The sequence below is a fragment of the Lichenostomus cassidix genome, unplaced genomic scaffold (genome assembly GCF_008360975.1).
Source record: "Lichenostomus cassidix isolate B80296 unplaced genomic scaffold, HeHo_3.0 HiC_scaffold_34, whole genome shotgun sequence".
Taxonomy (NCBI): Eukaryota; Metazoa; Chordata; class Aves; order Passeriformes; family Meliphagidae; genus Lichenostomus; species Lichenostomus cassidix.
In genome coordinates, this window is record NW_028147431.1 from 2241427 (window position 1) to 2268712 (window position 27286).

A 27286-nucleotide genomic window follows, 5' to 3' on the forward strand; every position below is an offset into this window, starting at 1 on the left:
AACCTCAAAAATAACAGAAAATTCACAAAAAAATAACCCAAACTTGCACCCAGAGCTCCAGAACCTGGCAAAGGCGACTCCTGACAGCCCTGGGGACCCAAAAAATGGATTCAGGGACCCCAAAAACCCCAAAAAACACCCCAAATACCCCAAAAAATAACCTTAAAACAGCATAAAATAACCGAAAAAACTCCAAAAATCACCCCAAATTTGGACCCAGAGCTCCAGAATCTGGTAAAGGCGACTCCTGACGGCTCTGAAAACCCCAAAAATGGAATCAGCCACCCCAAAAACCCCAAAAAACACACCTGGGAACCCAAAAAACCCCAAAAAATAACCGAAAAACAGCATAAAATAACCGAAAAAACTCCAAAAATCACCCCAAACTTGCACCCAGAGCTCCAGAACCTGGTAAAGGCGACTCCTGACGGCCCTGGGGGCCCAAAAAATGGATTCAGAGACCCCAAAAATGGGTTCAGGGACCCCAAAAACCCCAAAAAACACACCAGGGAACCCAAAAAACCCCAAAAAATAACCGAAAAACATCAAAAAATACCCTAAAAACCAAAAAAAAACCGGAAAATTCACAAAAAATCACCCCAAACTTGCACCCAGAGCTCCAGAATCTGGTAAAGGTGACTCATGACGGCTCTGAAAACCCCAAAAATGGAATCAGCGACCCCAAAAAGGGGATTTTGGTCTCGTTTCCTCTGGTTTTTTCCCATTTCCAGCTGTTTTCCCCCCATTTTCTGCCCATTTTTCCCCATTTTTTGGCTCTTTTTCCCATTTCCTGTGATTTTGTCCCCATTTCCTGTCCATTTTTCCCATTTCCAGCTCTTTCTCCCCCATTTCCTTCCCATTTCCCCCCATTTTCTGCCCATTTTTTCCCCATTTTCTGCCCATTTTTTCCCCTTTCCATGTGTTTTTCCTCCCTTTCCTGGTGTTTTTCCCCATTTTTTGACTCTCTTTCCCCATTTCTGGTCTGTTTTTCCCCATTTCCTTCCCATTTTCCCCCATTTCCAGCTGTTTTTCCACCATTTTTGGGTAATTTTCCCCCATTTCCTGTGATTTTTTTCCCATTTCCAGCTGTTTTTTCCCCATTTTTTAACTCTTTTTCCCCATTTCCAGCTATTTTTTCCCATTTCCTGTGATTTTTTCCCATTTCTGGCTGTTTTTCCCCCATTTTCCTACCCGAAGGGTCTCTCCTGGCCAGCCTGGATCTCTCTGCTTGAACTCCAGGAATTCAGAACTTGAGGGAAAAGTCGGGAGAGGAGAGAACCCCAGCGGACCAGCCTGGCTCCACACCTGCAAAAAAGGGAAAAATCCATGAAAATCCCAAAAAAAATTAACCCAAAAATCCATAAAATCCACCTGGATCCGGAAATCTGCAAAAATCCCTGAAAATCCCCAAAAAAATCTGCTCAGAAATGTCCAAAATCTGCCCAGAAATGACCAAAATCTGCTCAGAAATGACCAAAATCAACCCCAGCGGACCAGCCTGGCTCCACACCTGCAAAAATCAGGGAAATTTTCATTAAAAATAAAAAAAAAATTAACCCAGAAATCCATAAAATCCACCTGGATCTGGAAATCTGCAAAAATCCCTGAAAATCCCTAAAAAATCTGCTCAGAAATGACCAAAATCTGCCCAGAAATGACCAAAATCAACCCCAGCGGACCAGCTGAGCTCCACACCTGGAAAAATCAGGGAAATTTTCATTAAAAATCAAAAAAAATTAACCCAGAAATCCATAAAATGTACCTAATCCTGAAAATCCCTGAAAAACCTAAAAAATCCCAAAAAAATCTGCTCAGAAATGACCAAAATCTACCAGAATTCCCAAAAAAATGAACCCAGGAATCCCTGAAATTTAGTCAATTCTGAGAATTCGTGAAAATCCCCAAAAAATCCCCAAAAAAATCTGTTCAGAAATGACCAAAATCTGCCTAGAAATGACCAAAATCCATCAGAATTCCTGAAAGAATGAATCCAGAAATCCCTAAAATCCACCTGGATACCAAAATCCCTGAAAAACCACAAAAATCCCCAAAAAATCCACTCAGAAATGAGAAAAATCCACCCAGAAATCACCAAAATCAACCCAAATCCATCAGAATTCCTAAAAAAATGAACCCAGAAATCCATAAAATCTACCTGGATCCAGAAATCTGCAAAAATCCCTGAAAATCCCCAAAAAATCTGCTCAGAAATGACCAAAATCTGCTCAGAAATGACCAAAATCAACCCCAGCGGACCAGCTGAGCTCCACACCTGGAAAAATCAGGGAAAAATCCACGAAAATCCCCCAAAAAATTAACCCAGAAATCCATAAAATCCACCTGGATCCAAAAATCTGCAGAAATCCCCAAAAATCCCCCAAAAAATCTGCTCAGAAATGACCAAAATCTGCCCAGAAATGACCAAAATCTACCAGAATTGCCAAAAAAATGAATCCAGAAATCCCTGAAATTGAGTCAATTCTGAGAATTCCTGAAAATTCCCAAAAATCCCCAAAAAAATCTACTCAGAAATGACCAAAATCTGCCCAGAAATCACCAAAATCCATCAGAATTCCTGAAAAAATGAATCCAGAAATCCCTAAAATCCACCTGGATACCAAAATCCCTGAAAAACCACAAAAATCCCAAAAAAATCCACTCAAAAATGAGAAAAATCCACCCAGAAATCACCAAAATCAACCCAAATCCATCAGAATTCCCAAAAAAATGAACCCAGAAACCCATAAAATCCACCTGGATCTGGAAATCTGCAAAAATCCCTGAAAATCCCCAAAAAAATCTGCTCAGAAATGACCAAAATCTGCCCAGAAACGACCAAAATCCACCAGAATTCCCGAAAAAATTAACCCAGAAATCCCTCAAATGTAGTCAATCCTGAAAATCTCTGAAAAACCTAAAAAATCCCCAAAAAATTTGCTCAGAAATGACCAAAATCCATCAGAATTCCCAAAAAAATCCACCTGGAATTGTCTGAAATGTACCCAAATCTGAAAATTCCTGAAAAACCAAAAAAATCCCCAAAAAAATCTGCTCAGAAATGACCAAAATCCACCCCAGGAGAGAAAATCAGCCAAAATTCCATTAAAATTCCTTAAAAAATTAACATGAAATTCCCTAAAATCCACCTGGATACCAAAATTCCTGAAAATTGGAAAAAAATCCCCAAAAAATCTGCTCAGAAATGACCAAAATCCATCAGAATTCCCAAAAATCCATTTAGAATTCCCAAAATTCCACTTGAAACCCCAAAAATCCACTCAGAATTCCCAAAATTCACCTGAAAATTCCCAAAATTCACCTGAAAATTCCCAAAATTCCATTTAAAATTCCCAAAATTCCCTCAGAATTCCCAAAATTCACCTGAAAATTCCCCAAAATTCACCCAAAAATTCCCCAAAAATTCACCTGAAAATTCCCAAAAATTCACCTGAAAATTCCCAAAAATTCACCTGAAAATTCCCAAAATTCCCTCAGAATTCCCGAAAATTCACCTGAAAATTCCCCAAAATTCACCTGAAAATTCCCAAAATTCCCTCAGAATTCCCAAAATTCACCTGAAAATTCCCCAAAATCCACCTGGAATTCTCTGAGCAATCCCAGTCTGTTCCCAGTTCATTCCCAGTATAAACCAGTTCATCCCAGTCCATCCCAGTTCATTCCCAGTTCCATCCCAGTCCCTCCCAGTTCCATCCCAGTTCATCCCAGTCTCTCCCAGTCCAAACCAGTACAAACCAGTATAAACCAGTTTGACTCACGCGGCAATGAGAGCTCCCAGCACCTCCCAGTCCATCCCAGTTAACTCCCAGTTCAATCCAAACCAATTCCCAATCCATCCCAGTCCATCCCAGTCCCTCCCAGTCCCTCCCAGTATAAACCAGTACAAACCAGTATAAACCAGTACAAACACTCACGCGGCAATGAGAGCTCCCAGCACCTCCCAGTCCCTCCCAGTCCATCCCAGTTCAATCCAAATCGATTCCCAGTCCCTCCCAGTCCATCCCAGTCCCTCCCAGTACAAACCAGTTCAATCCCAGTCCATCCCAGTTCAATCCAAATCGATTCCCAGTCCCTCCCAGTCCATCCCAGTCCCTCCCAGTACAAACCAGTTCAATCCCAGTCCATCCCAGTTCAATCCAGATCAATTCCCAGTCCCTCCCAGTATAAACCAGTATAAACCAGTACAAACCAGTACAAACACTCACGCGGCAATGAGAGCTCCCAGCACCTCCAGCACCTCCAGGTGCACCTGGGGCAGCAGCAAAGCCCTCAGGGGACCTTCCCCGAACCAGCTCTGGGGGGAAAATACCAGTATAAACCAGTATGGACCAGTATAAACCAGTATGGACCAGTATAAACCAGTATGGACCAGTATGGACCAGTATGGACCAAAAAAAAACAGAAAAAATGAATAAAAAACAGACAAAAACCACTAAAACCAGGAAAAAACAAAAGAAATTCTTTAGAGGTGGGAGAGAAAAATACCAGTATAAACCAGTATAAACCAGTATAGACCAGTATGGACCAGTATAAACCAGTATGGATGGAAAAAAAGGGAAAAACCAAAGAACTTTGGGGTTTTTGACTCACCAGGTTCTTGTTGGTGACGTTCAGAGCTCTGCAGACGAAATCCAGAATGTCCTGAACTGGGACTGTGACTGGAGCCACGAAATCCTTACTGGGAATGGAGAAAATGAACTGGTTTGTACTGGGATGGACTGGGAGGGACTGGGAGGGACTGGGATGGACTGGGATGAACTGGGAGGGAACTGGGATGGACTGGGACAGACTGGGATGGACTGGGACTGTGACTGGAGCCACGAAATCCTTACTGGGAACAGAAAAAATGAACTGGTTTGTACTGGTTTGTACTGGGAATGGACTGGGAGGGACTGGGATGGAACTGGGACTGTGACTGGAGCCACGAAATCCTTACTGGGAATGGAGAAATTGAACTGGTTTGTACTGGGATGGAACTGGGATTGGACTGGGATGAACTGGGACTGTGACTGGAGCCACGAAATCCTTACTGGGAATGGAGATTTGTTACTGGTTTGTACTGGTTTGTACTGGTTTGTACTGGGAATGGACTGGGATGGACTGGGAATGGACTGGGAGGGACTGGGACTGTGACTGGAGCCACGAAATCCTTACTGGGAATGGAGAAATTGAACTGGTTTGTACTGGGAGGGACTGGGAATGGACTGGGAGGGACTGGGATGGACTGGGATGGACTGGGATGAACTGGGACTGTGACTGGAGCCACGAAATCCTTACTGGGAACAAAAAATCCGAACTGGTTTGTACTGGTTTGTACTGGGAATGGACTGGGAGGGACTGGGAGGGATTGGGATGGACTGGGAGGGACTGGGATGGACTGGGAATGAACTGGGACTGTGACTGGAGCCACGAAATCCTTACTGGGAATGGAGAAATTGAACTGGTTTGTACTGGGAATGGACTGGGAGGGACTGGGAGGGACTGGTTTGAACTGGGAGGGACTGGGATGGACTGGGATGGACTGGGATTGAACTGGGAGGGAACTGGGATGGACTGGGATGGACTGGGATGGACTGGGATTGAACTGGGAGGGAACTGGGATGGACTGGGATGGACTGGGAGGGAACTGGGATGGACTGGGAGGGATTGGGATGGACTGGGATGGACTGGGACTGTGACTGGAGCCACGAAATCCTTACTGGGAATGGAGAAATTGAACTGGTTTGTACTGGGATGGACTGGGATGGACTGGGAATGGACTGGGAATGGACTGGGATGGACTGGGATGAACTGGGATGGAACTGGGATGGACTGGGACTGTGACTGGAGCCACGAAATCCTTACTGGGAATGGAGAAAATGAACTGGTTTGTACTGGGAATGGACTGGGAGGGAACTGGGAGGGACTGGGATGGACTGGGATGGAACTGGGAGAGACTGGGATGGACTGGTTTGAACTGGGAGGGACTGGGAGACGTTTTGGGGTAGATTTTGGGCTAAATGTTGGGACTTTTGGGCTAAATTTTGGTATTTTTGGAGTAATTTTGGGATTTTTGGAGTAAATTTTGGGATTTTTTGGAGCAATTTTTGGAGCAATTTTTGGGATTTTTGGGCTAAATTTTGGGGTTTTTGGAGCAATTTTTGGGATTTTTGGACCAATTTTTGGGACTTTTGGGCTAAATTTTGGGACTTTTGGGCTAAATTTTGGGGATTTTTGGGCTAAATTTGGGGATTTTTGGAGTAAATTTCAGGATTTTTGGAGTAAATTTGGGGATTTTTGGAGCAATTTTTGGGATTTTTGGATTAATTTTTAGGATTTCTCTGGTGGACTTTGGGGTTTTTGGGATCTGGAAAGTTTTGGGGTGAATTTTGGGGATTTTGGGGTGAATTTTGGGGTGAATTTTACAATTTTGGTGTGGATTTTTGGGTGGATTTTGGGCATTTTGGGGCCAATTTTGATGGGAATTTTGGAATTTTTTTTTTATTTCAGGATTCTGGGGAGAATTTTGGGATTTTCAGGGTGAATTTGGGGCTTTTTGGGGTTGATTTTGGGGTGAATTTTGGGGTTTTTGGGTGGATTTTGGGGTTTTTGGGGTGGATTTTGGAACTTTTATATCCCATTTTAATGGGGATTTTGGGGTTTTTGGGGATTTGAGGATTTTGGGGTGAATTTCAGCATTTTTTGTGTGGATTTTGGGATTTTTGGAGTGAATTATGGGGTTTTTGGGATCCTAGGGGGGATTTTGGGCATTTTGGGTCCAATTTTCATAGGAATTTTGGAGGTTTTTGGGATCTGTGGGATTTTAGGATGAATTTTGGGATTTTTGGGGTGGATTTGGGGCTTTTTGGGTTGATTTTGGGGTGAATTTTGGGGTTTTTAGGGTGGATTTTGGGTGGTATTTTGGGATCCTGGGGAGGATTTTGGGGTGAATTTTGGGTATTTTGGGTCAGATTTTGATGGGAATTTTGGGATTTTTTTTTTATTTTAGGATTTTGGGGCTAATTATGGCGGTTTTGGGATCCTGGGGTGGATTTTGGGGTGGATTTGGGGTGTTTTGGGTGAGATTTTGACAGGAATTTTTGGGTTCTTTTTTCATTTAGGATTTTGGGGTGAATTTTGGGATTTTTCAGGGGTGAATTTGGGGCTTATTGGGGTTGATTTTTGGGTGGATTTTGAGGTTTTTTGATTGGATTTTGGGTGTTTTATATCCGATTTTCATGGGGATTTTTGGGTTTTTGGGGATTTGAGGATTTTGGGGTAAATTCCATGGATTTTGGTACCTCAGGAGCAGCTTGAGGACCTTGCAGAGCCCCGAAAATCTGGAGTTTAGGGTCAGAACTCCCAGAGGGATTTTGGGGCCAATTTTGGGCATTTTGGGTCAAATTTTGATGGGAATTTTGGGATTTTTTTTTTATTTTAGGATTTTGGGGTGAATGTTGGGATTTTTGGGGTGAATTTGGGGATTTTTTGGGGTTGATTTTGGGGTGAATTTTGGAGTTTTAGGGTGGGTTTTGGGGTTTTTGGGTAGATTTTTGGGCATTTTGGGTCAGATTTTCATGGGGATTTTTGGGTTTTTGGGCTCAGGGGGATTTTGGGGTAAATTCAGTGGGTTTTGGTACCTCAGGAGCAGCTTGAGGACCTTGCAGAGTCCCGAAAATCTGGAATTCAGGGTCAGAACTGCTGCAGCATCTCCGTCCTGCGCTGGGGGAAGCAGCAGCTCCACGCCTGGGCCCTCGTAGGGCAGAGGGTCTGCACAGAAACACCCAAAATACCCCAAAAATCAGCCCAAAACCACCCCAAATTCATCCCAAATTCAGCTACAATTTATCTCTAAATTCACTGTAAAATTCGCCAACAATTTGTCCAAGAATTCCCCAAAAACACACAAAATTCACACCAAATCAGCCCAAAATCACCCCAAAAATCAGCCCCAAAAACACCCAAAACCAGCCCAAAAATCAGCCAAAATCACCCCAAATTCACCCCAAATTCAGACTAAATTCAGCTACAATTTATCCTTAAATTTACTGTAAAATTCACCAACAATTCATCCCAAAAACACCCCAAAATCAGCCCCAAAAACACCCAAAATCAGCCCAAAAACACTCAACATTCAGCCCAAAAATCACCCCAAAAATCACCCCAAAAACACCCCAAATCACCCCAAAAATCAGCCCAAAAACACCCCAAAAATCAGCCCAAAAATCAGCCCAAAAACACCCAAAATCACCCGAAAAATCAGCCCAAATTCACCCCAAAACCACCCCAAATTTATTGTATAATTTACCAACACTTGATCCTGAAATTCCCCAAAATCAGCCCAAAATTCACCCCCAAAAACACCCAGAAACACCCCAAAATCAGCCCAAAAACACCCTAAAAACACCCCAAAAATCAGCCCAAATTCAGACTAAAATTATGCTGAATTCAGCTGTAATTTATCTCTAAATTCTCTGTAAAATTCACCAACAATTCGTCCAAAAATTCCCCAAAATCAGCCCAAAAACACCCAAAACACCCCAAAAATCAGCCCAAAATCACACCAAAACCACCCCAAATTCACCCCAAAAATCAGCCCAAAAACACCCCAAATTCAGCTACAATTTATCTCTAAATTCACTGTAAAATTCGCCAACAATTTGTCCAAGAATTCCCCAAAAACACACAAAATTCACACCAAATCAGCCCAAAATCACCCCAAATTCACCCCAAATTCAGACTAAATTCAGCTACAAATTTATCCTTAAATTTACTGTAAAATTCACCAACAATTTATCCCAAAAATCAGCCCAAAAATCAGCCCAAAAACAGCCAAAAATCAGCCCAAAAACACTCAACATTCAGCCCAAAAATCACCCCAAAAATCACCCCAAAAACACCCCAAATTCAGACTAAATTCAGTGTATAATTTACCAATAATTTATCCTGAAATTCCCCAAAAATCAGCCCAAAATTCACCCCAAAAACACCCCAAAAATCACCCAAAAACACCCCAAATTCAGACTAAATTCAACCTAAATTTATGTACAATTTACTCTCAAATTCACTACAAAATTCACCGATTCACCCAGAAATTCCCCAAAATCAGCCCAAAACCACCCAAAACCCCAAATCTCCCCTACATCACCCCAAAATCCACCCAAAATGACCCAAAAATTCCCAAAAATGCCTCAAAATCCCCTCACTGGTCTCACATTCTCTCAAGCAGCGCCACCAGCAGGCCGTGCAGTGTCATTGCACTCCCCAAATTCACCCCAAATCCACCCAAAATCACCCCAAAATGACCCAAAATCATCCCAAAATGACCCAAAATTATCCCAAAATCCCCTCACCAGTCTCACATCCCTTGAAGAGCGCCGCCAGCAGGCCGTGCAGAGTCACTGCACTCCCCAAATCCCCTCCAAATCACCCCAAAATGACCCCAAAATGACCCAAAATCACCCCAAAATGACCCCAAAAACGACCCCAAAATTCCCAAATTTTTCCAAAAATCCCCTCACCAGTCTCACATCACTCCAATAGCGCCACCAGCAGGCCGTGCAGAGTCACTGCACTCCCCAAATTCACCCCAAATCATCCCAAAATGACCCAAAATAATCCCAAAATGACCCAAAATTCCCAAAATTTTCCAAAAAATCCCCTCACCGGTCTCACAGCCCTCGAAGAGCGCCGCCAGCAGGACGTGCAGAGTCATTGCACTCCCCAAATCATCCCAAATCCACCCAAAATGACCCCAAAATGATCCCAAATCATCCCAAAATTCCCAAATTTTTCCAAAATATCATCTCACCGGTCTCACATCCCTCGAAGAGCGCCGCCAGCAGGCCGTGCAGAGTTATTGCACTCCCCAAATTCACCCCAAATTCCACTTAAATCATCCCAAAATGACCCAAAATCATCCCAAAATGACCCAAAATGATCCCAAATCCTCCCAAAATTCCCAAAATCCCCTCACCAGTCTCACATCCCTCGAGCAGCGCCACCAGCAGGCCGTGCAGAGTCATTGCACTCCCCAAATTCACCCCAAATCCACCCAAAATCATCCCCAATCATCCCAAAATAACCCAAAATGCCCCAAAATCCCCTCACCAGTCTCACAGCCCTCGAAGAGCGCCGCCAGCAGGCCGTGCAGCGTGGCCAGCACTCCCTGCAGCTCCTGGTGCCAACACTCTGTGTGCCTCAGGCCCTGAGAGAAACCTCTGCCCAGGGCTGGCAGCAGGGCGTAGCACTCACAGGCCAGCTGGGAATGGGGTTAGAGAGACAAAAAATCACATTTAAACCCTAAAAAATGGACTCAGGACCTTCAAAAACCCCCAGAAAGTGACCCAGAACCCCTAGAAATGGAGTGAAAATCACTGAAAATCCCCTAAAAATGACTCAAAATCTCCCAAAAAGGACTCAAAAGCTCTGCCCAGGGCTGGCAGCAGCGCGTAGCACTCACAGGCCAGCTGAAAATGGGGAAAAATGGAGTTAGAGAGCCAAAAAATCACATTTAAACCCCAAAAAATGGAATCAGGAGCCTCGAAAACCCCCAGAAAGTGACCCAGAACCCCTAAAAATGGAGTGAAAATCACTGAAAATGCCCTAAAAATGACTCAAAACCTCTGCCCAGCGCTGGCAGCAGGGCGTAGCACTCACAGGCCAGCTAAAAACGGGGGAAAATGGGGTTAGAGAGCCAAAAAATCACATTTAAACCCCAAAAAATGGGTTCAGGAGCCTCGAAAACCCCCAGAAAGTGACCCAGAATAGCCAAAAAGTGACTGAAAATGCCCAAAAAGTGACTCAAAATCCCCCAAAAGTGACTCAAAAGCTCTGCCCAGCACTGGCAGCAGCACAGAGCAATCACAGGCCAGCTAAAAACAGGGTTAGAGAGACAAAAAATCACATTTAAACCCTAAAAAATGGACTCAGGAGCCTCGAAAACCCCCAGAAAGTGACCCAGAACCCCTAAAAATGGAGTGAAAATCACTGAAAATGCCCTAAAATGACTCAAAATCTCTGCCCAGGGCTGGCAGCAGCACAGAGCACTCACAGGCCAGCTAAAAATGGGGAAAATGGGGTTAGAGAGCCAAAAAATCACATTTAAACCCCAAAAAATGGACTCAGGAGCCTTGAAAACCCCCAGAAAGTGACCCAGAATCACTGGAAATGCCCCAAAAATGACTCAAAAGCTCTGCCCAGCGCTGGCAGCAGGGCATAGCACTCACAGGCCAGCTAAAAACAGGGTTAGAGAGCCAAAAAATCACATTTAAACCCCAAAAAATGGAATCAGGAGCCTCGAAAACCCCCAGAAAGTGACCCAGAATCACTAGAAATGGAGTGAAAATCACTGAAAATCCCCTAAAAATGACTCAAAATCGCCCAAAAAGGACTCTAAATCTCTGCCCAGCGCTGGCAGCAGCACAGGGAACTCAAATGACAACTGAAAATTGGCAAAAAATGGGTTTAGGGACACAGAAATTGGGATTAGAAACCTAAAAATTGGGTTAGCAACCTAAAAAATGGAATCAGGACCTTCAAAAACCCCCCAAAGTGACCAAAAGTTCCGTAAAATTCCCCCAAAATTACTCAAAATCCCCTAAAAGTGATTCAAAACTTCTTCTCAGCACTGTCAGCAGGACAGAGAACTCAAATGCCAACTGAAAATTGGGGAAAAATGGGGGAAAAATGGGAAAAATGAGATCAAGGACCCCAAAAATGGCATCAGGAACCCTAAAATTGCTTTCAGGAGCTCCAAAAAGCCCCAGAAAGTGACCCAAAATACCCTAAAATGGCCCCAAAGGGACTCAAAATCCCCCAAAAAAATACCTCAAAATTTCCTAAAATTCAAATATATCCGACCCCAAAAATCAGCAAAAAAAACCACCACAAAATCATCCCAAATCCACCCCAAATCCCCCAAAAACCATCCCAAAATCCATTTAGGACCCCAAAATCCCTTAAAAATCTCCCCAAAACCCCCAAAAAATCTCCCAAAACCCCCAAAAATGCCCCAAAATCCCTTAAAAATCTCCCAAAATCCAAAAAAAATTCCTCAAAAACCCCAAGAATTCCCCTAAATTCACCCCAAAAACCACCCCAAATCCCCCAAAAACCATCCCAAAATCCATTTAGGACCCCAAAACCCCCAAAAATCCCCAAAATTTCCCCCAAAAATCCCAAATCTCACCTGCTGCAGCCTGGGGTTGTCGCTGTCGATTCTGGACAAGAACTGAGCTGCAAGTTTGCCCTAAAAACAGAATTTTGGGAGAAATTTGGGGGAATTTTGGGAGATTTTGGGGTCCTGGGGGTGCAGCCCCCTCCCCAAACGGGTTTTTGGGGTTTTTTTGGGGTTTTTTGGGGTGATTTTGGGGTTTTTTGGGGTTTTTCTCACCCTCATGGAGCCGCAGGCGCTGGGATAGAAAGTCAGGCAGGATTTGATTCCTTCCAGGGTGGAAATTTCGCACTGAAAAACCCAAAATTTTGGGGTTCAGATCCCAAATCAAATTGGGGAGAAAACCCAAAATCCCCCCAGACCCCTCCCCAAATTCCTGACATCCCAAAATTCCCAGAAATCCCAAAATTTCCCTGAAATTCCACCCAAAATTCCACGGAAATTGCTAAAATTCTAGGGTGGAGATCCCAAATTTGAGGGAAAATCCCCTAAAATCCCCAAAATTTTGGGGTTCAGATCCCAAATCAAACTGGGGAGAAAACCCCAAATCCCCCCAGACCCCTCCCCAAATTCCTGACATCCCAAAATTCCCAGAAATCCCAAAATTTGCCCCAAATTGATCCCAAAATTCCACTGAAATTCCACTAAAATTCCAGAGTTGAGATCCCAAATTTGGGGGAAAATCCCCCAAAATCCCAAAATTTTGGGGTTCAGATCCCAAATCAAATTGGGGAGAAAACCCCAAATCCCCCCAGACCCCTCCCCAAATTCCTGACATCCCAAAATTCCCAGAAATCCCAAAATTTCCCTGAAATTTCCCTGAAATTCCACTGAAATCTCGAAAATTCCAGAGTTGAGATCCCAAATTTGGGGGAAAATCCCCTAAATTCCCAAATTTTGGGGTTCAGATCCCAAATCCAACTGAGGAGAAAACCCCAAAATTCCCCTGAAGCCCCCAGACCCAATTTAATCCCATTTTAACACCATTTAAACTCATTAAAATCCCATTTTAATCCAATTTATCCCCATTTTTATCCATTTTTACCCATTTTAACCCCATAGAAATCCCATTTTATTCCCATTTTTCTCACTTTTCTCCCTTTTTTTCGCATTTTGAAGCCCCCAGACCCATTTTACCTCCCAAATTCCAACCTCCCCGAAGCCCCCAGACCCAATTTAATCCCATTTTCACCTCTTTTAAACCCATTAAAATCCCATTAAAGTCCCATTTTAATCCCATTTTAATCCCTTTTATCCCTGTTTTTACCCATTTTAACCCCATTTAGCCCCAATTTTTTCCACTCTCATCTTATTTATCCCCATTTTAAAGCCCCCAGACCCATTTCAGCCCCAAATCTCAATTCCCCCGAAGCCCCCAGACCCAATTTATCCCCATTTTCACCTCCTTTAACCCATTGAAATCCCATTTTAACCCCATTTTCCCACATTTTTACCCATTTTCACCCAGTTTTTTCCCAAAAAACCCCCAAATCTCTTCCCCCCAAAGCCCCCAGACCCATTTTAACCCCCAAATTCCCCCAAATCTGAACCCCCAGACCCCCAGACCCACTTTAACCCCATTTTCACCTCCTTTAACCCATTGAAATCCCATTTTAACCCCATTTTTACCATTTTCACCCAGTTTTTTCCCATTTTCACCCCCAAATCTGTGCCCCCCGAAGCCCCCAGACCCATTTTAACCCCATTTTCACCTCTTTTCACCCATTTCAATCCCCTTTTAGCCTCATTTTCCCCCATTTTCACCCCATTTTTTCCCATTTTTACCCACTTTATCCCCATTTTAAAGCCCCCAGACCCATTTCAGTCCCAAATCTCTTCTCCCCGAAGCCCCCAGACCCAATTTAACCCCATTTTCACCTCTTTTCACCCACTGAAACCCCATTTTAACCCCATTTATCTCCATTTTATCCCCATTTTTTCCCATTTTAACCCCATTTTTTTCCCTTTCTACCCCCACAACCCCCCAAAAATCCCCCCAGATCTGTGTCCCCCGCAGCCCCCAGACCCAATTCGACCCCATTTTCACCTCCTTTAACCCACTTAAACCCCATTTTAACCCCATTTATCCCCATTTATTCCCATTTTTACCCCATTTTTCCCAATTTTTACCCACTTTATCCCCATTTTAAAGCCCCCAGACCCATTTTAGCCCCAAATCTCAATTCCCCCGAAGCCCCCAGACCCAATTCGACCCCATTTTCACCTCCTTCAACCCACTTAAACCCCATTTTAACCCATTTATCTCCATTTTAACCCCATTTTTACCCCACTTTTACCCATTTTAACCCAATTTTTTGGCATTTTAAGGACCCCAGACCCATTTTAGCCCCAAATCTTTTCCCCCCGAAGCCCCCAGACCCAATTTAACCTCATTTTCACCTCCTTTAACCCATTGAAATCCCATTTTAACCCCATTTATCTCAATTTTTACCCCACTTTTTCCCATTTTAACCCAATTTTTTTCCCTTTTCACCCCAAAATCCCCCCAGATCTGTGCCCCCCGCAGCCCCCAGCCCCAATTCGACCTCGGGCCGCAGGGCCAGCAGGGAGGTGAGGATCCCTGGGATGTGGTTGATGCCCCAAATCCCCCAAAATCACCATAAAAACTCCCCAAAAACCCCCAAAATCCCCCCAAATCTCTTCCCCCCGAAGCCCCCAGACCCAATTTATCCCCATTTTCACCTCTTTTCACCCATTTCAATCCCATTTTAACCCCATTTATCTCCATTTTTACCCCACTTTTTCCCATTTTAACCCCTTTTTTTGCCATTTTAAGGACCCCAGACCCATTTTCTCCCCCAGATCTGTGCCCCCCGCAGCCCCCAGCCCCAATTTGACCTCGGGCCGCAGGGCCAGCAGGGAGGTGAGGATCCCTGGGATGTGGTTGATGCCGATGTCTCTGGCCAGCTCGGGCAGCTGAGCTGAGAACCTCAGCAGCTCCCGAAGCACCGAGACCCCCAGAGCCACCGTGGGGGGAGGGTCCTGCGACTGGGGGAGGGGAGAGACAGTCAGACCCCTCCCCAAATTAGAGAGACCCCAAAAAATCCCCGAAAAATGCAAAAAACCCCATGAAAATCGGATTAAATGGGTTAAAATCCTAATGAAATTGGGGTTTGAGACCCCCAGAGCCACCGTGGGGGGAGGGTCCTGGGACTGGGGGAGGGGAGAGAGACTGAGACCCCTCCCCAAATTAGAGAGACCCAAAATTCCCCGAAAAATGCAAAAACCCCCACGAAAATCAAATTAAATTTGGGGAAAATGGGTTAAAATTTGGGTTAAATGGGTTAAAATCCTAATGAAATTGGGGTCTGAGACCCCCAGAGCCACCGTGGGGGGAGGGTCCTGCGACTGGGGGAGGGGAGAGAGAGACTGAGACCCCTCCCCAAATTCCTGACCCCAACAAATCCCAAAAAATGTAAAAATCCCCATGAAAATCTGTGAAAATTTGGGGAAAATGGGTTAAAATCCTAATGAAATTGGGGTCTGAGACCCCCAGAGCCACCGTGGGGGGAGGGGAGAGAGACTGGGGGAGGGGAGAGAGACTGAGACCCCTCCCCAAATTCCTGACCCCCAAAAATCCCCGAAAAATGTAAAAATCCCCGGGAAAATCCCGTAAAATTTGGGGAAAATGGGTTAAAATTTGGGTTAAATGGGTTAAAATCCTAATGAAATTGGTGTTTGAGACCCCCAGAGCCACCGTGGGGGGAGGGTCCTGAGACTGGGGGAGGGGAGAGAGAGACTGAGACCCCTCCCCAAATTCCTGACCCCAAAAATCCCCAAAAAATTTAAAAATCCTGTGAAAATCTGGTTAAATTTGGGTAAAATGTGTTAAAATCCTAATGAAATTGGGGGTTTGAGACCCCCAGAGCCACCGTGGGGGGAGGGTCCTGAGACTGGGGGAGGGGAGAGAGAGACAGTCAGACCCCTCCCCAAATTCCTGACCCCCAAAAAATCCCCAAAAAATGTAAAAATCCCCGTGAAAATCTGTGAAAATTTGGCTTAAATGGGTTAAAATCCTAATGAAATTGGGGTCTGAGACCCCCAGAGCCACCGTGGGGGGAGGGTCCTGAGACTGGGGGAGGGGAGAGAGAGACTGAGACCCCTCCCCAAATTAGAGAGACCCCAAAAAATCCCCGAAAAATGCAAAAATCCCCATGAAAATTAGTGAAAATTTGGCTTAAATGGGTTAAAATCCCAATGAAATTGGGGGTTTGAGACCCCCCAGAGCCACCGTGGGGGGAGGGTCCTGAGACTGGGGGAGGGGAGAGAGAGAGTGAGACCCCTCCCCAAATTAGAGAGACCCCAAAAAATGCAAAAAACCCCGTGAAAATCGGATTAAATTTGGGTAAAATGGGTTAAAATCCTAATTAAATTGGGGTCTGAGACCCCCAGAGCCACCGTGGGGGGAGGGTCCTGGGACTGGGGGAGGGGAGAGAGAGACTGAGACCCCTCCCCAAATTAGAGAGACCCGAAATTCCCCGAAAAATGCAAAAAACCGCTGTGAAAATCTGGTTAAATTTGGGGAAAATGGGTTAAAATTTGGGTAAAATGGGTTAAAATCGCAATGAAATTGGGGTCTGAGACCCCCAGGGTCTCTCTGGGGGGAGGGGAATCAATCAGGACCCCTCCCCAAATTAGAGAGACCCAAAAATCCCCAAAAAATGTAAAAATCCCCATGAAAATCTGTGAAAATTTGGGGAAAATGGGTTAAAATTTGGGTTACATTTGGTTAAATCCCAATGAAAAAGGATTTCAGTTTCCCCCAGAGACTCCCAAACCCCCCCAGGTGTATCCAGGTGTATCCAGGTGTATCCCAAACACCCCCAGGTGTATCCCAGGTGTATTTTAACCCCCTCAGGTGTATCTCAGGTGTATTTTAAACCCCCAGGTGTATCCCAAACCCCCCCAGGTGTATCCCAGGTGTATTTTAACACCCCCAGGTATATCCAGGTGTATCCAGGTGTGTCCCAAAGCCCCCCAGGTGTATCCTAGGTGTATCCCAGGTGTCTCAGGTGTGTGTCTCTCACCTGCAGCAGGTGCTGCAGCAGCCTCAGCCAGCCCAGGTGTATCCCAAACCCTCCCAGGTGTATCCCAAACCCCCCAGGTGTATCCCTAACCCCCCAGGTGTATCCCTAACACCCCCAGGTGTGCCCAGGTGTATCCAGGTGTATCCCAAACCCCCCCAGGTGTACCCAGGTGTATCCCAAACCCCCCCAGGTGTATTTCAGCCCCCCAGGTGTGTCTCTCACCTGCAGGAGGTGCTGCAGCATTCTCAGCCAGCCCAGGTATCCCTAACCCCCCAGGTGTATCCCAAACCCCCCAGGTGTATCCCAAACCCCCAGGTGTATCTCAGGTGTATCCCAAACCCCCCCAGGTGTATCCAGGTGTGTCTCACCTGCAGCAGGTGCTGCAGCATTCTCAGCCAGCCCAGGCAGTGCTGCTGAAACGCCTCCGTTGGGCTCTCGCTGACCAGCAGGGACAGCAGGCACAGCCCCTCGAAGCTGCAACGCCATTGGCTGAGCCGGGACACGCCCACCGGCCACGCCCCGCCACGCCCTTCGCCCCTGATTGGCTGGTGATGTGCCAAGCCACGCCCACTTTCCTTATAAGGGCATGGCAGAGCAGGGCGTGGCTCACAGGTGGAGCCTGATTGGCTGTGAGGAAGCCACGCCCACCACAGACCCAGCAGTTAATGGGAAACAAGCCCCACCCACCTGATTAAATATACAAAAAGCAGCATCTGATTGGCTGCTCCAAGCTCCACCCACAGCAAAATAACCATTTAGGGAGTGGGGAGATGGGAAAGCCACGCCCCCTCCTCCTGATTGGCTGCTGCCCACACAGCCCCGCCCCCAATAGAGAAAACCTCCCCTGATTGGCTCCTGCACAGCCAATCACAGCCAAGCCGTGAGAGAAGCAATATGTTAATTAATTACTGAGCTGGCCACGCCCCCAGCCACGCCCAGCCCAGCAGCCAATGAGGAGGCGGCGCAGGGCGGCGGCTGCGCTGTGATTGGCCGGCAGAGCTGTCACTCACCGGGTCTTCATGGAGCTCAGGCGGGCGCTGGTGACGCCCAGGAGACCTCCCAGGGCAGCCTGCGGACAGAGCAGGACAGCGGTCACTCGGGGTCACTCAGGGGTCATTTAGGTCACTCATTGGTCACTCAGGGGTCATTTGGGTCACTTGGGGGTAATTCCAGCGTCCCTCTGGGGTCGTTTGGGTCACTCATTGGTCACTCGGGGGTCATTCAGGGTCACTCATTGGTCACTCACAGGTCACTGGGATCACTTCGGGGTCACTCAGGGGTCATTCAGGTCACTTGGGGTCACTCAAGGGACTCAGGAGTCACTCAGGGTCACTCACTGGTCACTCACTGGTCACTCAGGGGTCACTGGGATAACTTGGGGGTCACTCTGGGGTCATTCAGGTCACTTGGGGTCACTCAGTGGTCACTCAGGGGTCATGAGCTCAGTGGTCATTCAAGGTCAATAGTCACTCATTGGTCACTCAGGGTTCATTCAGGGTCACTCATTGGTCATTCCAGGTCACAACTCAGTGGTCACTCAGGAGTCAGTGGTCATTTAGGGGTCACTCATTGGTCACTCAGGGGTCAGTGGTCACAGGTCAGTGGTCACTCAGGGTTCATCCAGGGTCACTAAGTGGTCACTCAGTGGTCACTCAGGGGTCAGTGGTCACTCATTGGTCACTCAGGGGTCAGTGGTCACTCATTGGTCACTCAGGGGTCACTCACTGGTCACTGGGAATCCCCAAGTGGTCATTCCGGGCTCAGGGTTTACATTGGAGTGACCGGAAATCACGTGGGCTGATGGGAAGGGGCGGGGCCTGGGGGGGTCGCTATCCCTGTGGGAGATTTCCGGTCTGTGAGGGGAAATGGCGACCCTGGGGGGGGAGGAGGAATCTGATCCCTGAGGGGAAATGGCGACCCGAGAGGAACCCCGTTCTGTGAGGGGAGGAATCTGATCGCTGAGGGGAAATGGCGACCCGAGAGGAACCCCCTTCTGTGAGGGGAGCAACCTGATCCCTGAGGGGAAATAGCGACCCGAGAGGAGTCCCCTTCTGTGAGGGGAGGAATCTGATCCCTGAGGGGAAATGGCGACCCCTGAGAGGAGGGGAGGAATCTGATCCGTGAGGGGAAATGGCGACCCCTGAGAGGAGTCCCGTTCTGTGAGGGGAGGAACCTGATCCCTGAGGGGAAACGGCGACCCGAGAGGAATCCCTTTCTCTGAGGGGAGGGAGATCCCGATCCCTGAAGGGAAATGGCGACCCCCGAGGGAAGGATCCGTTCCCTGAGGAGGGGTCGGGTTCAGTGAGGGGGATCCCGGTTTTTGGGAGGGTCGCGACCCCTGAGGGGAAATGGCGATCCTTGAGGGGATCCCGGTCATTCCGGGGGTTCGGATCTCTGAGGGGGAATGGCGATCCGTGAGGGGATCCCGGTTTTTAGAGGAATCGCCATCCCGGAGAAATCGCAAACCCTGAGGGAAAATCGCAAACCTTGAGGGGGGATCGCGATCCCTGAGGGGTAAAACGTCCCCTGAGGAGAGAGGGAAAATCCCGCTGTGTAAAAAAAGGGGTCCCGATAGCTGAGGGGGAACCCGATCCTTGAGGGAAAATGGCGATCCTGAGGGGGAATCAAAATCCCTGAGGGAAAATCGCAAATCCCGAGGGAAAATCGCAATCCCCGAGAATAAAGGCGCTCCCTGAGGGGAGCTGCCGCTTTTTAAAGGAGGTCCCGATCCCTGAGGGGGAATCGCGATCTCTGAGGGAAATGGCGATCCTTGAGGGGAAATCGCAATCCCTGACGGAGAAACTCGCGAATCCAAAGAGAAAATCGCAAACCCTGAGGGGGAAATGGCGATCCCTGAGGAAAAATCGCAATTTCCCGAAGGTAAAGCCGTTCCCAGAGGAGAACTCCCGATCCCTGAGGGGTTCCCGATTTTTGCAAAGTCCCGTTTTCTGAGGGGAAATGGCGATCCCTGAGGGGGAAATTCGCAAACCCAGAGGGAAAAATCACGATTTCCGAGGAAAAATCGCGATCTCTGAGGGGAAATTCGCAAACTCAGAGAGAAAAATCACCATTCCCGAGGAAAAATCGCGATCTCTGAGGGGAAATTCGCAAACCCAGAGGGAAAACGGCGATCCTCGGGGGAAAATCGCGATCCCTGAGGGGGAAACCGCTCCCTGAGAGGAGTTCCCGATTTTTGGAAGGTCCCGTTTTGTGAGGGGAAAAAGGCGATCTTTGGGGGAAATCGCGATCCCTGAGGGGGAAATTCGCAAACGCAAAAGATAAAATCACGATCCTTGGGGGAAATCGCGATCCCTGAGGGGAAATCGCGATCCGTGAGGGGAGATCGCGATCCCTGAGGGGAAAATTCGCAAACCCAGAGGGTAAAAGGGCGATCCTTGGGGGAAATTGCGATCCTTTACGGGGAATCGCCATCCCTGAGGGGAAATCGCGATCCTTGAGGGGAAATCGCGATCCTTGAGGGGAAATCGCGATCCATGACGGAAAAAGGCGATCCTTCAGGGAGAATCGCGATTCCTGAGAGTGAAGCCATCGCCTGAGGGGCAATCCCGTTCCCTGAGGGGAAATCTCGATCCCTGAGAGAAAATGGCGATCCTTGAGGGGAAATCGCCATCCCTGAGGGGAAATCGCGATCTCTGAGAGGGAAGCTATTGCCTGAGAGAAGCTCCCGACCCCTGAAGGAAATGGCGCTCCTTGAGAGGGAATCGCGCTCCCCGAGAGTGAAGCCATTCCCTAAGGAGAGAGGGGAGCTCCCGCTCTTTAAAGCGGCTCCCGAACTCTAAGGCAAAATGGCGCTCCTCGAGGGACAACAGCGCTCCCCTCCCGCCGCACGCCCGCCGGCCGTACCTGGGTGCTGGCGCTGTCGCGCAGGCCCCGAACGAGCCCCGGGATCGCCCGGCGGTGCGGCGGCAGCGCGGAGAGCGCCGAGAGAGCCTCGAGCAGCGGAGCGGCCGGAGGAGCGCGGGGAGCAGCGACTGCCGCCATGGCTGCTCCTTCCCGGGCGCCGCGCGATGACGTCACCGCGCGGGAAAAAAACGAGGCGGGGCTTGCGTGAGGGGAGTGGGCGTGGCTCCGTGAGGGGGAGTGGGCGTGGCTTCGTGAGGGGAGTGGGCGGGGCTTGGAGAGCAGCGATTTCAAAGGCAATTAGCGGCTTAATTAGGAGGCGAAAATACTAAAAAAAAAAGGAAATAAAAGGCGCGGCCTGAAGGGGAGAGGAGTAAAAATGGAAATAAAAGGCGTGGCCTGAGGGGGAGAGGAGTAAAAATGGAAATAAAAGGCGCGGCCTGGCACTGAAGAGCGACATAAAAGCAAACAATGGCCTCCAAAATCCCCTTCCACAGCTGAGTCTGAGAATTAAAATATCCACCTTGCGGGATTTTGTGGTGGATAAACGCTTATAATAGAGCTGGGCGTGAATTCGGGGCGAATTTTGTGTGAATTTGAGGCGATTTCGCTGTGAATTCGAGTCGATTTTCGCCGTGAATTAAAAGCGATTTTTGCCGTGAATTCGAGTCGATTTTTGCCGTGAATTCGAGTCGATTTTTGCCGTGAATTCGAGTCGATTTTCGCCGTGAATTCGAGTCGATTTTCGCCGTGAATTATAAGCGATTTTCGCCGTGAATTTGAGGCGATTTTCGCGGTGAATTTGAAGCGATTTTTGTCGTGAATTCAAGTCGATTTTGCAGTGAATTCGAGGCGATTTTTGCGGTGAATTCGAGGCGATTTTTGCGGTGAATTTGAGGCGATTTTTGCCATGAATTCGAGGCGATTTTCTCCGTGAATTCGACTCGATTTTTGCCTGAATTCGAGTCGATTTTCGCCGTAAATTCGAGTCGATTTTCGCCTGAATTCGACTCGATTTTCGCCGCTTTCCAGCCCCTCCCCGCCCTGGAGGACCTAAAACCATCGAGACTCCGCCGGGAGCGGAAACACCACCATCGAGTCCTCCCAGAGCGCCTCCTAGGGAAAACCACTTCCCGTCACGTGCCGCAGCCGCCGCGCAGCCATTGGCCGGTTGAGCCGGAAGTGGCCACAGAGAACCGGAAGCGGCGGCGGGAAGGAGGCATGGCGGGGTTCGGCGTGGCCAACGAGCGGCTGCGAGCGCTGGAGGAGCTGGAGAGAGAGATCGGAGCCTCGCTGCAGAGCGCGGGTGGGCGGGGCGAGCGGGGAGGGGCGGGGCGAGCGGGGGAGTGGGCGTGGCCGCGGTGGGGTTTGGGGGTTTCCGGGTTTGGGGAGGGTGGAGCTTGGAAAGGGGGCGTGGCTTGTGTTGTCATGGTGATGGAGGGTGGGCGGGGCTAAAGATGGGGTCAGAGGTCATGGGGAGGGGGCTGGGGGGGCTCAGGTGTGCCCAGGTGTGACCCAGGTGTGGCTCAGGTGTATCCAGGTGTATCTCAGGTGTGACCCAGGTGTGCCCAGGTGAGCTCAGGTGTATCCAGGTGTGCCTCAGATGTAGCTCAGGTGTGCCCAGATGTGACCCAGGTGTGGCTCAGGTGTTACCCAGGTGTATCTCAGGTGTGCCCAGGTGTATCCAGGTGTGCCCAGGTGTGACCCAGGTGTGTTTCAGGTTCAGTAATTCTGGAACTTTCCAAGGAGAAGCCCCAGGAGCGACACCTGGATAACCTGGGGGGTTTGGGTGTGGCTCAGGTGTGCCCAGGTGTGACTCAGGTGTATCCAGGTGTATCCAGGTGTGACCCAGGTATCTCCCCAGGCTCAGTAATTCTGGAACTTGCCAAGGAGAAGCCCCAGGAGCGACACCTGGATAACCTGGGGGGGTTTGGGTGTGGCTCAGGTGAGCTCAGGTGTATCCAGGTGTGACCCAGGTGTGTTTCAGGCTCGGTGATTCTGGAACTTTCCAAGGAGAAGCCCCAGGAGCGACACCTGGATAACCTGGGAGGGTTTGGGTGTGACCCAGCTGTATCCAGGTGTGCCCAGGTGTGACCCAGGTATCTCCCCAGGGTCAGTAATTCTGGAACTTTCCAAGGAGAAGCCCCAGGAGCGCCACCTGGACCGCCAGGCCGCTCAGTTTGGCGCCGCCGTGGCCAAGGTGGAGGCAGAGCTCTCGGCCCAGATCCGCTACCTCACCCAGGTGAGCTCCGGGGGGGCTTAGGGGCTCCAGGTGAGTCTTTGGGGTTTCCAGGTGAGTCTTTGGGGTTCCAGGTGAGGTTTGGGTTGTTCCAGGTGGGATTTTGGGGCTCCCAGGTGAGATTTGGGGCTCCCAGGTGGAGTTTGGGTGATTCCAGGTGAGTTTTTGGGGTTTCAGGTGAGTCTTTGGGGTTCCCAGGTGAGTTTTGAGGCTCCCAGGTGACTCTTTGGGGCTCCCAGGTGAGTCTTTGGGGCTCCAGGTGAGATTTGGGGGTTCCAGGTGAGGTTTTGGGGTTCCAGGTGAGGTTTTGGGGTTCCAGGTGGGATTTTGGGGCTCCAGGTGAGTCTTTGGGGGTTCCAGGTGGAGTTTGGGTGATTCCAGGTGAGTCTTTGGGCTCCAGGTGGGATTTTGGGGCTCCCAGGTGAGTCTTTGGGGCTCCAGGTGAGTTCTGGGTGAGATTTGGGGTTTTTTTGGGATGGATTTTGGGGGTTTTTGGGGATTTTCGGGGTCAATTTTGGGTTTTTTGGGGTCAATTTTGGGGTTTTGGGGTTTTTTTGGGTAGATTTTGGGGTTTTTGGGGGTTTTGGGGTAGAATTTTGGGGTTTTTTTTGGGATTTCAGCTCTCAGGTGTGTCCCTCACCTGGGCAGTTGAGTTTGGGGATTCCCAGGTGAGTTCTGGGGTCAATTTTGGGTTTTTTGGGGTCGAATTCTCAGGTTTTTTGGGTAGATTTTTGCTATTTTGGGGTAGAATTTTGGGGGTTTTTTGGGGATTTTGACCTCTCAGGTGTGTCCCTCACCTGCCCAGGTGAGTTTGGGGCTCCCAGGTGGGTTTTTTGTGGGACTCAGGTGGCGATTTGGGGTTTTTTGGGGTCAATTTTCGGGTTTTTGGGGTAGAATTTCGCTATTTTTGGGTAGAATTTTGATATTTTGGGTTAGAATTTTGGGGTTTTTTTGGGATTTTGACCTCTCAGGTGTGTCCCTCACCTGCCCAGGTGAGTTTGGGGCTCCCAGGTGGGTTTTTTGTGGGTTTCAGCTGGCGATTTGGGGTTTTTGGGGTTAAGTTTTGATATTTTGGGGTAGAATTTTGGGGTTTTTGGGGTAGAATTTTGGGGTTTTTTGGGGATTTCAGCTCTCAGGTGTGTCCCTCACCTGCCCAGGTGAGTTTGGGGAGTCCCAGGTGAGTTCTGGGGTCAATTTTGGGTTTTTTGGGGTCAATTTTTGGGATTTTGGGGCAGAATTTCACTATTTTTGGGTCGATTTTCGCTATTTTGGGGTAGAATTTTGGGGGTTTTTTTTGGGATTTCGACCTCTCAGGTGTGTCCCTCACCTGCCCAGGTAGCCACCGGGCAGCCCCACGAGGGCTCCAGCTACGCTGCCCGCAAGAGCTGCCAGCTGGCCCTCAACAGGTTGGATTACGCCAGGAGGAGGTTGGCTGAGCTGGCCAGAGCCTGTGAGGCCATGCTGGAGCAGTGACACACCTGGGGACACACCTGGGACACCTGGGGACATCGTGGGACACACCTGGAGTGACTTTGGAGCTCCTGAGGACACCAAAATGTGGAAAAATGGGATTTTTGACACCTTGGGGACACCTGGGGACACACCTGGGGACACCTGAGACACACCTGGGGACACCTGGAGTGACCTCGGAGTGACATCAGAGTGACCGTGGAGCTCCTCAGGACACCAAAACCTGGAAAAATGGGAATTTTGACACCTTGGGGACACCTGGGGACACACCTGGGGACACCTGGGGACACCTGGGGACACCTGGGACACCATGGGACACACCTGGGGACACCTGAGACATACCTGGAGTGACATCGGAGTGACCTCAGAGTGACCTTGGAGCTCCCAAGGACACCAAAACCTGGGAAAATGGGACTTTTGACACCTTGGGGACACCTGGGGACATCTGAGACACACCTGGGGACACCTGCAGTGATCTCAGAGTGACATCAGAGTGACCTCAGAGTGACCGTGGAGGTCCTAAGGACACCAAAACCTGGGAAAATGGGAATTTATTGGGATTTTATTGGGATTTGACACCTTGGGGACACCTGGGGTCACCTGAGGACACCTTATCGTCACCTTGGGGACACCTGAGGACACCTGAGGTCACCTGAGGACACCTTGGGGACACTTTGGGGACATCGTGGGACACCTGAGGGACACCTTGGGGTCACCTGGGGTCACCCAGCAGTGCCACCCCCGCCCTGGGGACACCTGGAATAAAGGGACACCACGGTGGCCTTGAGACCTCGAGGAGACTCCGAGTGGTTGGGGGAAATTTGGGGGAAATTTGGGGGAAATTTGGGGGAAATTTGGGAATTCTGGGAGGAATTTTGGGGTCCCAGGTGGGAATTTGGGATTCTGGGTGGGAATTTTGGGATTCCAGGTGGGAATTTTGGGGTCCTGAGGGTAAATTTTGGGGTCCTAGGGGGAATTTTGGGGTCCTGAGGGTGATTTTTGGGATCCCAGGTGGGAATTTTGGGGTCTCAGGTGGGAATTTTGGGGTCCTGAGGGTGATTTTTGGGATTCCACGTGGGAATTTTGGGGTCCTGGTTGGGAATTTTGGGATCCCAGGTGAAATTTGGGGTCTTGAGGGTAAATTTTGGGGTCCCAGGTGGGAATTTTGGGATTCCAGGGGGAATTTTGGGGTCCTGAGAGTAAATTTTGGGATTCCAGGTGGGAATTTTGGGGTCCTGGTTGGGAATTTTGGGATCCCAGGTGAAATTTGGGATCCTGAGGGTAAAATTTGGGGTCCCAGGTGGGAATTTTGGGGTCTCAGGTGGGAATTTTGGGATTCTGGAGGGAATTTTGGGATTCCAGGTGGGAATTTTGGGGTCCTGAGGGTAAATTTTGGGGTCTCAGGTGGGAATTTTGGGATTCCAGGGCAAATTTTGGGGTCCTGGTGGGAATTTTGGGGTCCTGTGGGTAAATTTTGGGATTCCAGGTGGGAATTTTGGGATTCTGGGTGGGAATTTTGGGATCCCAGGTGGGAATTTTGGGGTCCTGAGGGTGAATTTTGGGATTCTGGGTGGGAATTTTGGGATCCTGGGGGTAAATTTTGGGGTCCCAGGTGGGAATTTTGGGTTCTCAGGTGTTTTGAGGTCCCAAAATCCCCAAAATATTTTGGTTTCTCTTCCATTCCCGGGCGGGGCTGCTCGATGACGTCATCGCGCGGGTGACGTCACCAGGTGGGGTTTGTGACTCGCTCCCACCCGGGTGGGCGTGGCTATGCAAATGAGGGTGACGTCACCGGGCTGGGAACGGGCGGGGGGAGGGGAGAGATCCCAAAAACTCACCTGGAAATCCCAAAAACTCACCTGGAAATCCCAAAAATTCACCTGGAAATCCCAAAAACTCACCTGGAAATCCCAAAATTCACCTGGAAACGCCAAAAATTCACCTGGAAATCCCAAATTTTCACCTGGAAATCCCAAAATTCACCTGGAAATCCCAAATTTTCACCTGGAAATCCAAAAAATTCACCTGAAAATCCCAAAAGCTCACCTGGAAATCCCAAAAACTCACCTGGAAATCCTAAATTTTCACCTGGAAATCCTAAATTTTCACCTGGAAATCCTAAATTTTGCCTGGAAATCCCAAAAAATTCACCTGGAAATCCCAAAATTCACCTGGAAATCCCAAAAATTCACCTGGAAATCCCAAAAATTCACCTGGAAATCCCAAATTTTCACCTGGAAATCCCAAAATTCACCTGGAAATCCCAAAAAATTCACCTGGAAATCCCAAAAAATTCACCTGGAAATCCCAAAAATTCACCTGGAAATCCCAAAAATTCACCTGGAAACCCCAAAAACTCACCTGGAAATCCCAAAAACTCACCTGGAAATCCCAAATTTTCACCTGGAAATCCAAAAAATTCACCTGAAAATCCCAAAATTCACCTGGAAATCCCAAAAGATCACCTGGAAATCCCAAAATTCACTTGGAAATCCC

The 27286-nt window shown here is 48.5% G+C and overlaps 2 protein-coding genes across 4 annotated transcripts in view; one reads left to right on the forward strand and one right to left on the reverse strand.

Moving 5' to 3' along the window:
• Nucleotides 1-21265, reverse strand: part of LOC146423159 (proline-, glutamic acid- and leucine-rich protein 1-like) — a 33215-nt gene extending 11950 nt beyond the window's left edge. Inside the window, 11 exon segments of the mRNA XM_085045081.1 lie at nucleotides 1192-1305; nucleotides 4224-4312; nucleotides 4609-4696; nucleotides 7638-7767; nucleotides 10108-10258; nucleotides 12188-12247; nucleotides 12392-12463; nucleotides 15032-15181; nucleotides 17589-17694; nucleotides 18231-18289; nucleotides 21085-21265. Coding sequence (XP_084901207.1) covers nucleotides 1192-1305; nucleotides 4224-4312; nucleotides 4609-4696; nucleotides 7638-7767; nucleotides 10108-10258; nucleotides 12188-12247; nucleotides 12392-12463; nucleotides 15032-15181; nucleotides 17589-17694; nucleotides 18231-18289; nucleotides 21085-21222 — 1157 coding nt within the window. The 5' untranslated portion in view covers nucleotides 21223-21265.
• An 852-nt stretch (nucleotides 21266-22117) lies between these two features.
• Nucleotides 22118-25585, forward strand: MED11 (mediator complex subunit 11). Of its 3 annotated transcripts, XM_085045228.1 has the most exons (5): nucleotides 22118-22387; nucleotides 23193-23323; nucleotides 24656-24850; nucleotides 25143-25190; nucleotides 25326-25585. In XM_085045228.1, the coding sequence occupies exons 1-3, from the start codon at nucleotides 22303-22305 to the stop codon at nucleotides 24791-24793; spliced, it is 354 nt and encodes a 117-aa protein (XP_084901354.1). In that variant the 5' UTR covers nucleotides 22118-22302; the 3' UTR covers nucleotides 24794-24850; nucleotides 25143-25190; nucleotides 25326-25585. The 3 variants fall into 3 exon arrangements, with proteins under 3 accessions (XP_084901354.1, XP_084901355.1, XP_084901353.1); XM_085045229.1 differs by lacking the exon at nucleotides 25143-25190 and having other exon boundaries at nucleotides 25278-25585; XM_085045227.1 differs by lacking the exon at nucleotides 25143-25190 and having other exon boundaries at nucleotides 22119-22387; nucleotides 24656-24846; nucleotides 25263-25585.
• Nucleotides 25586-27286: the final 1701 nt, after the last annotated feature.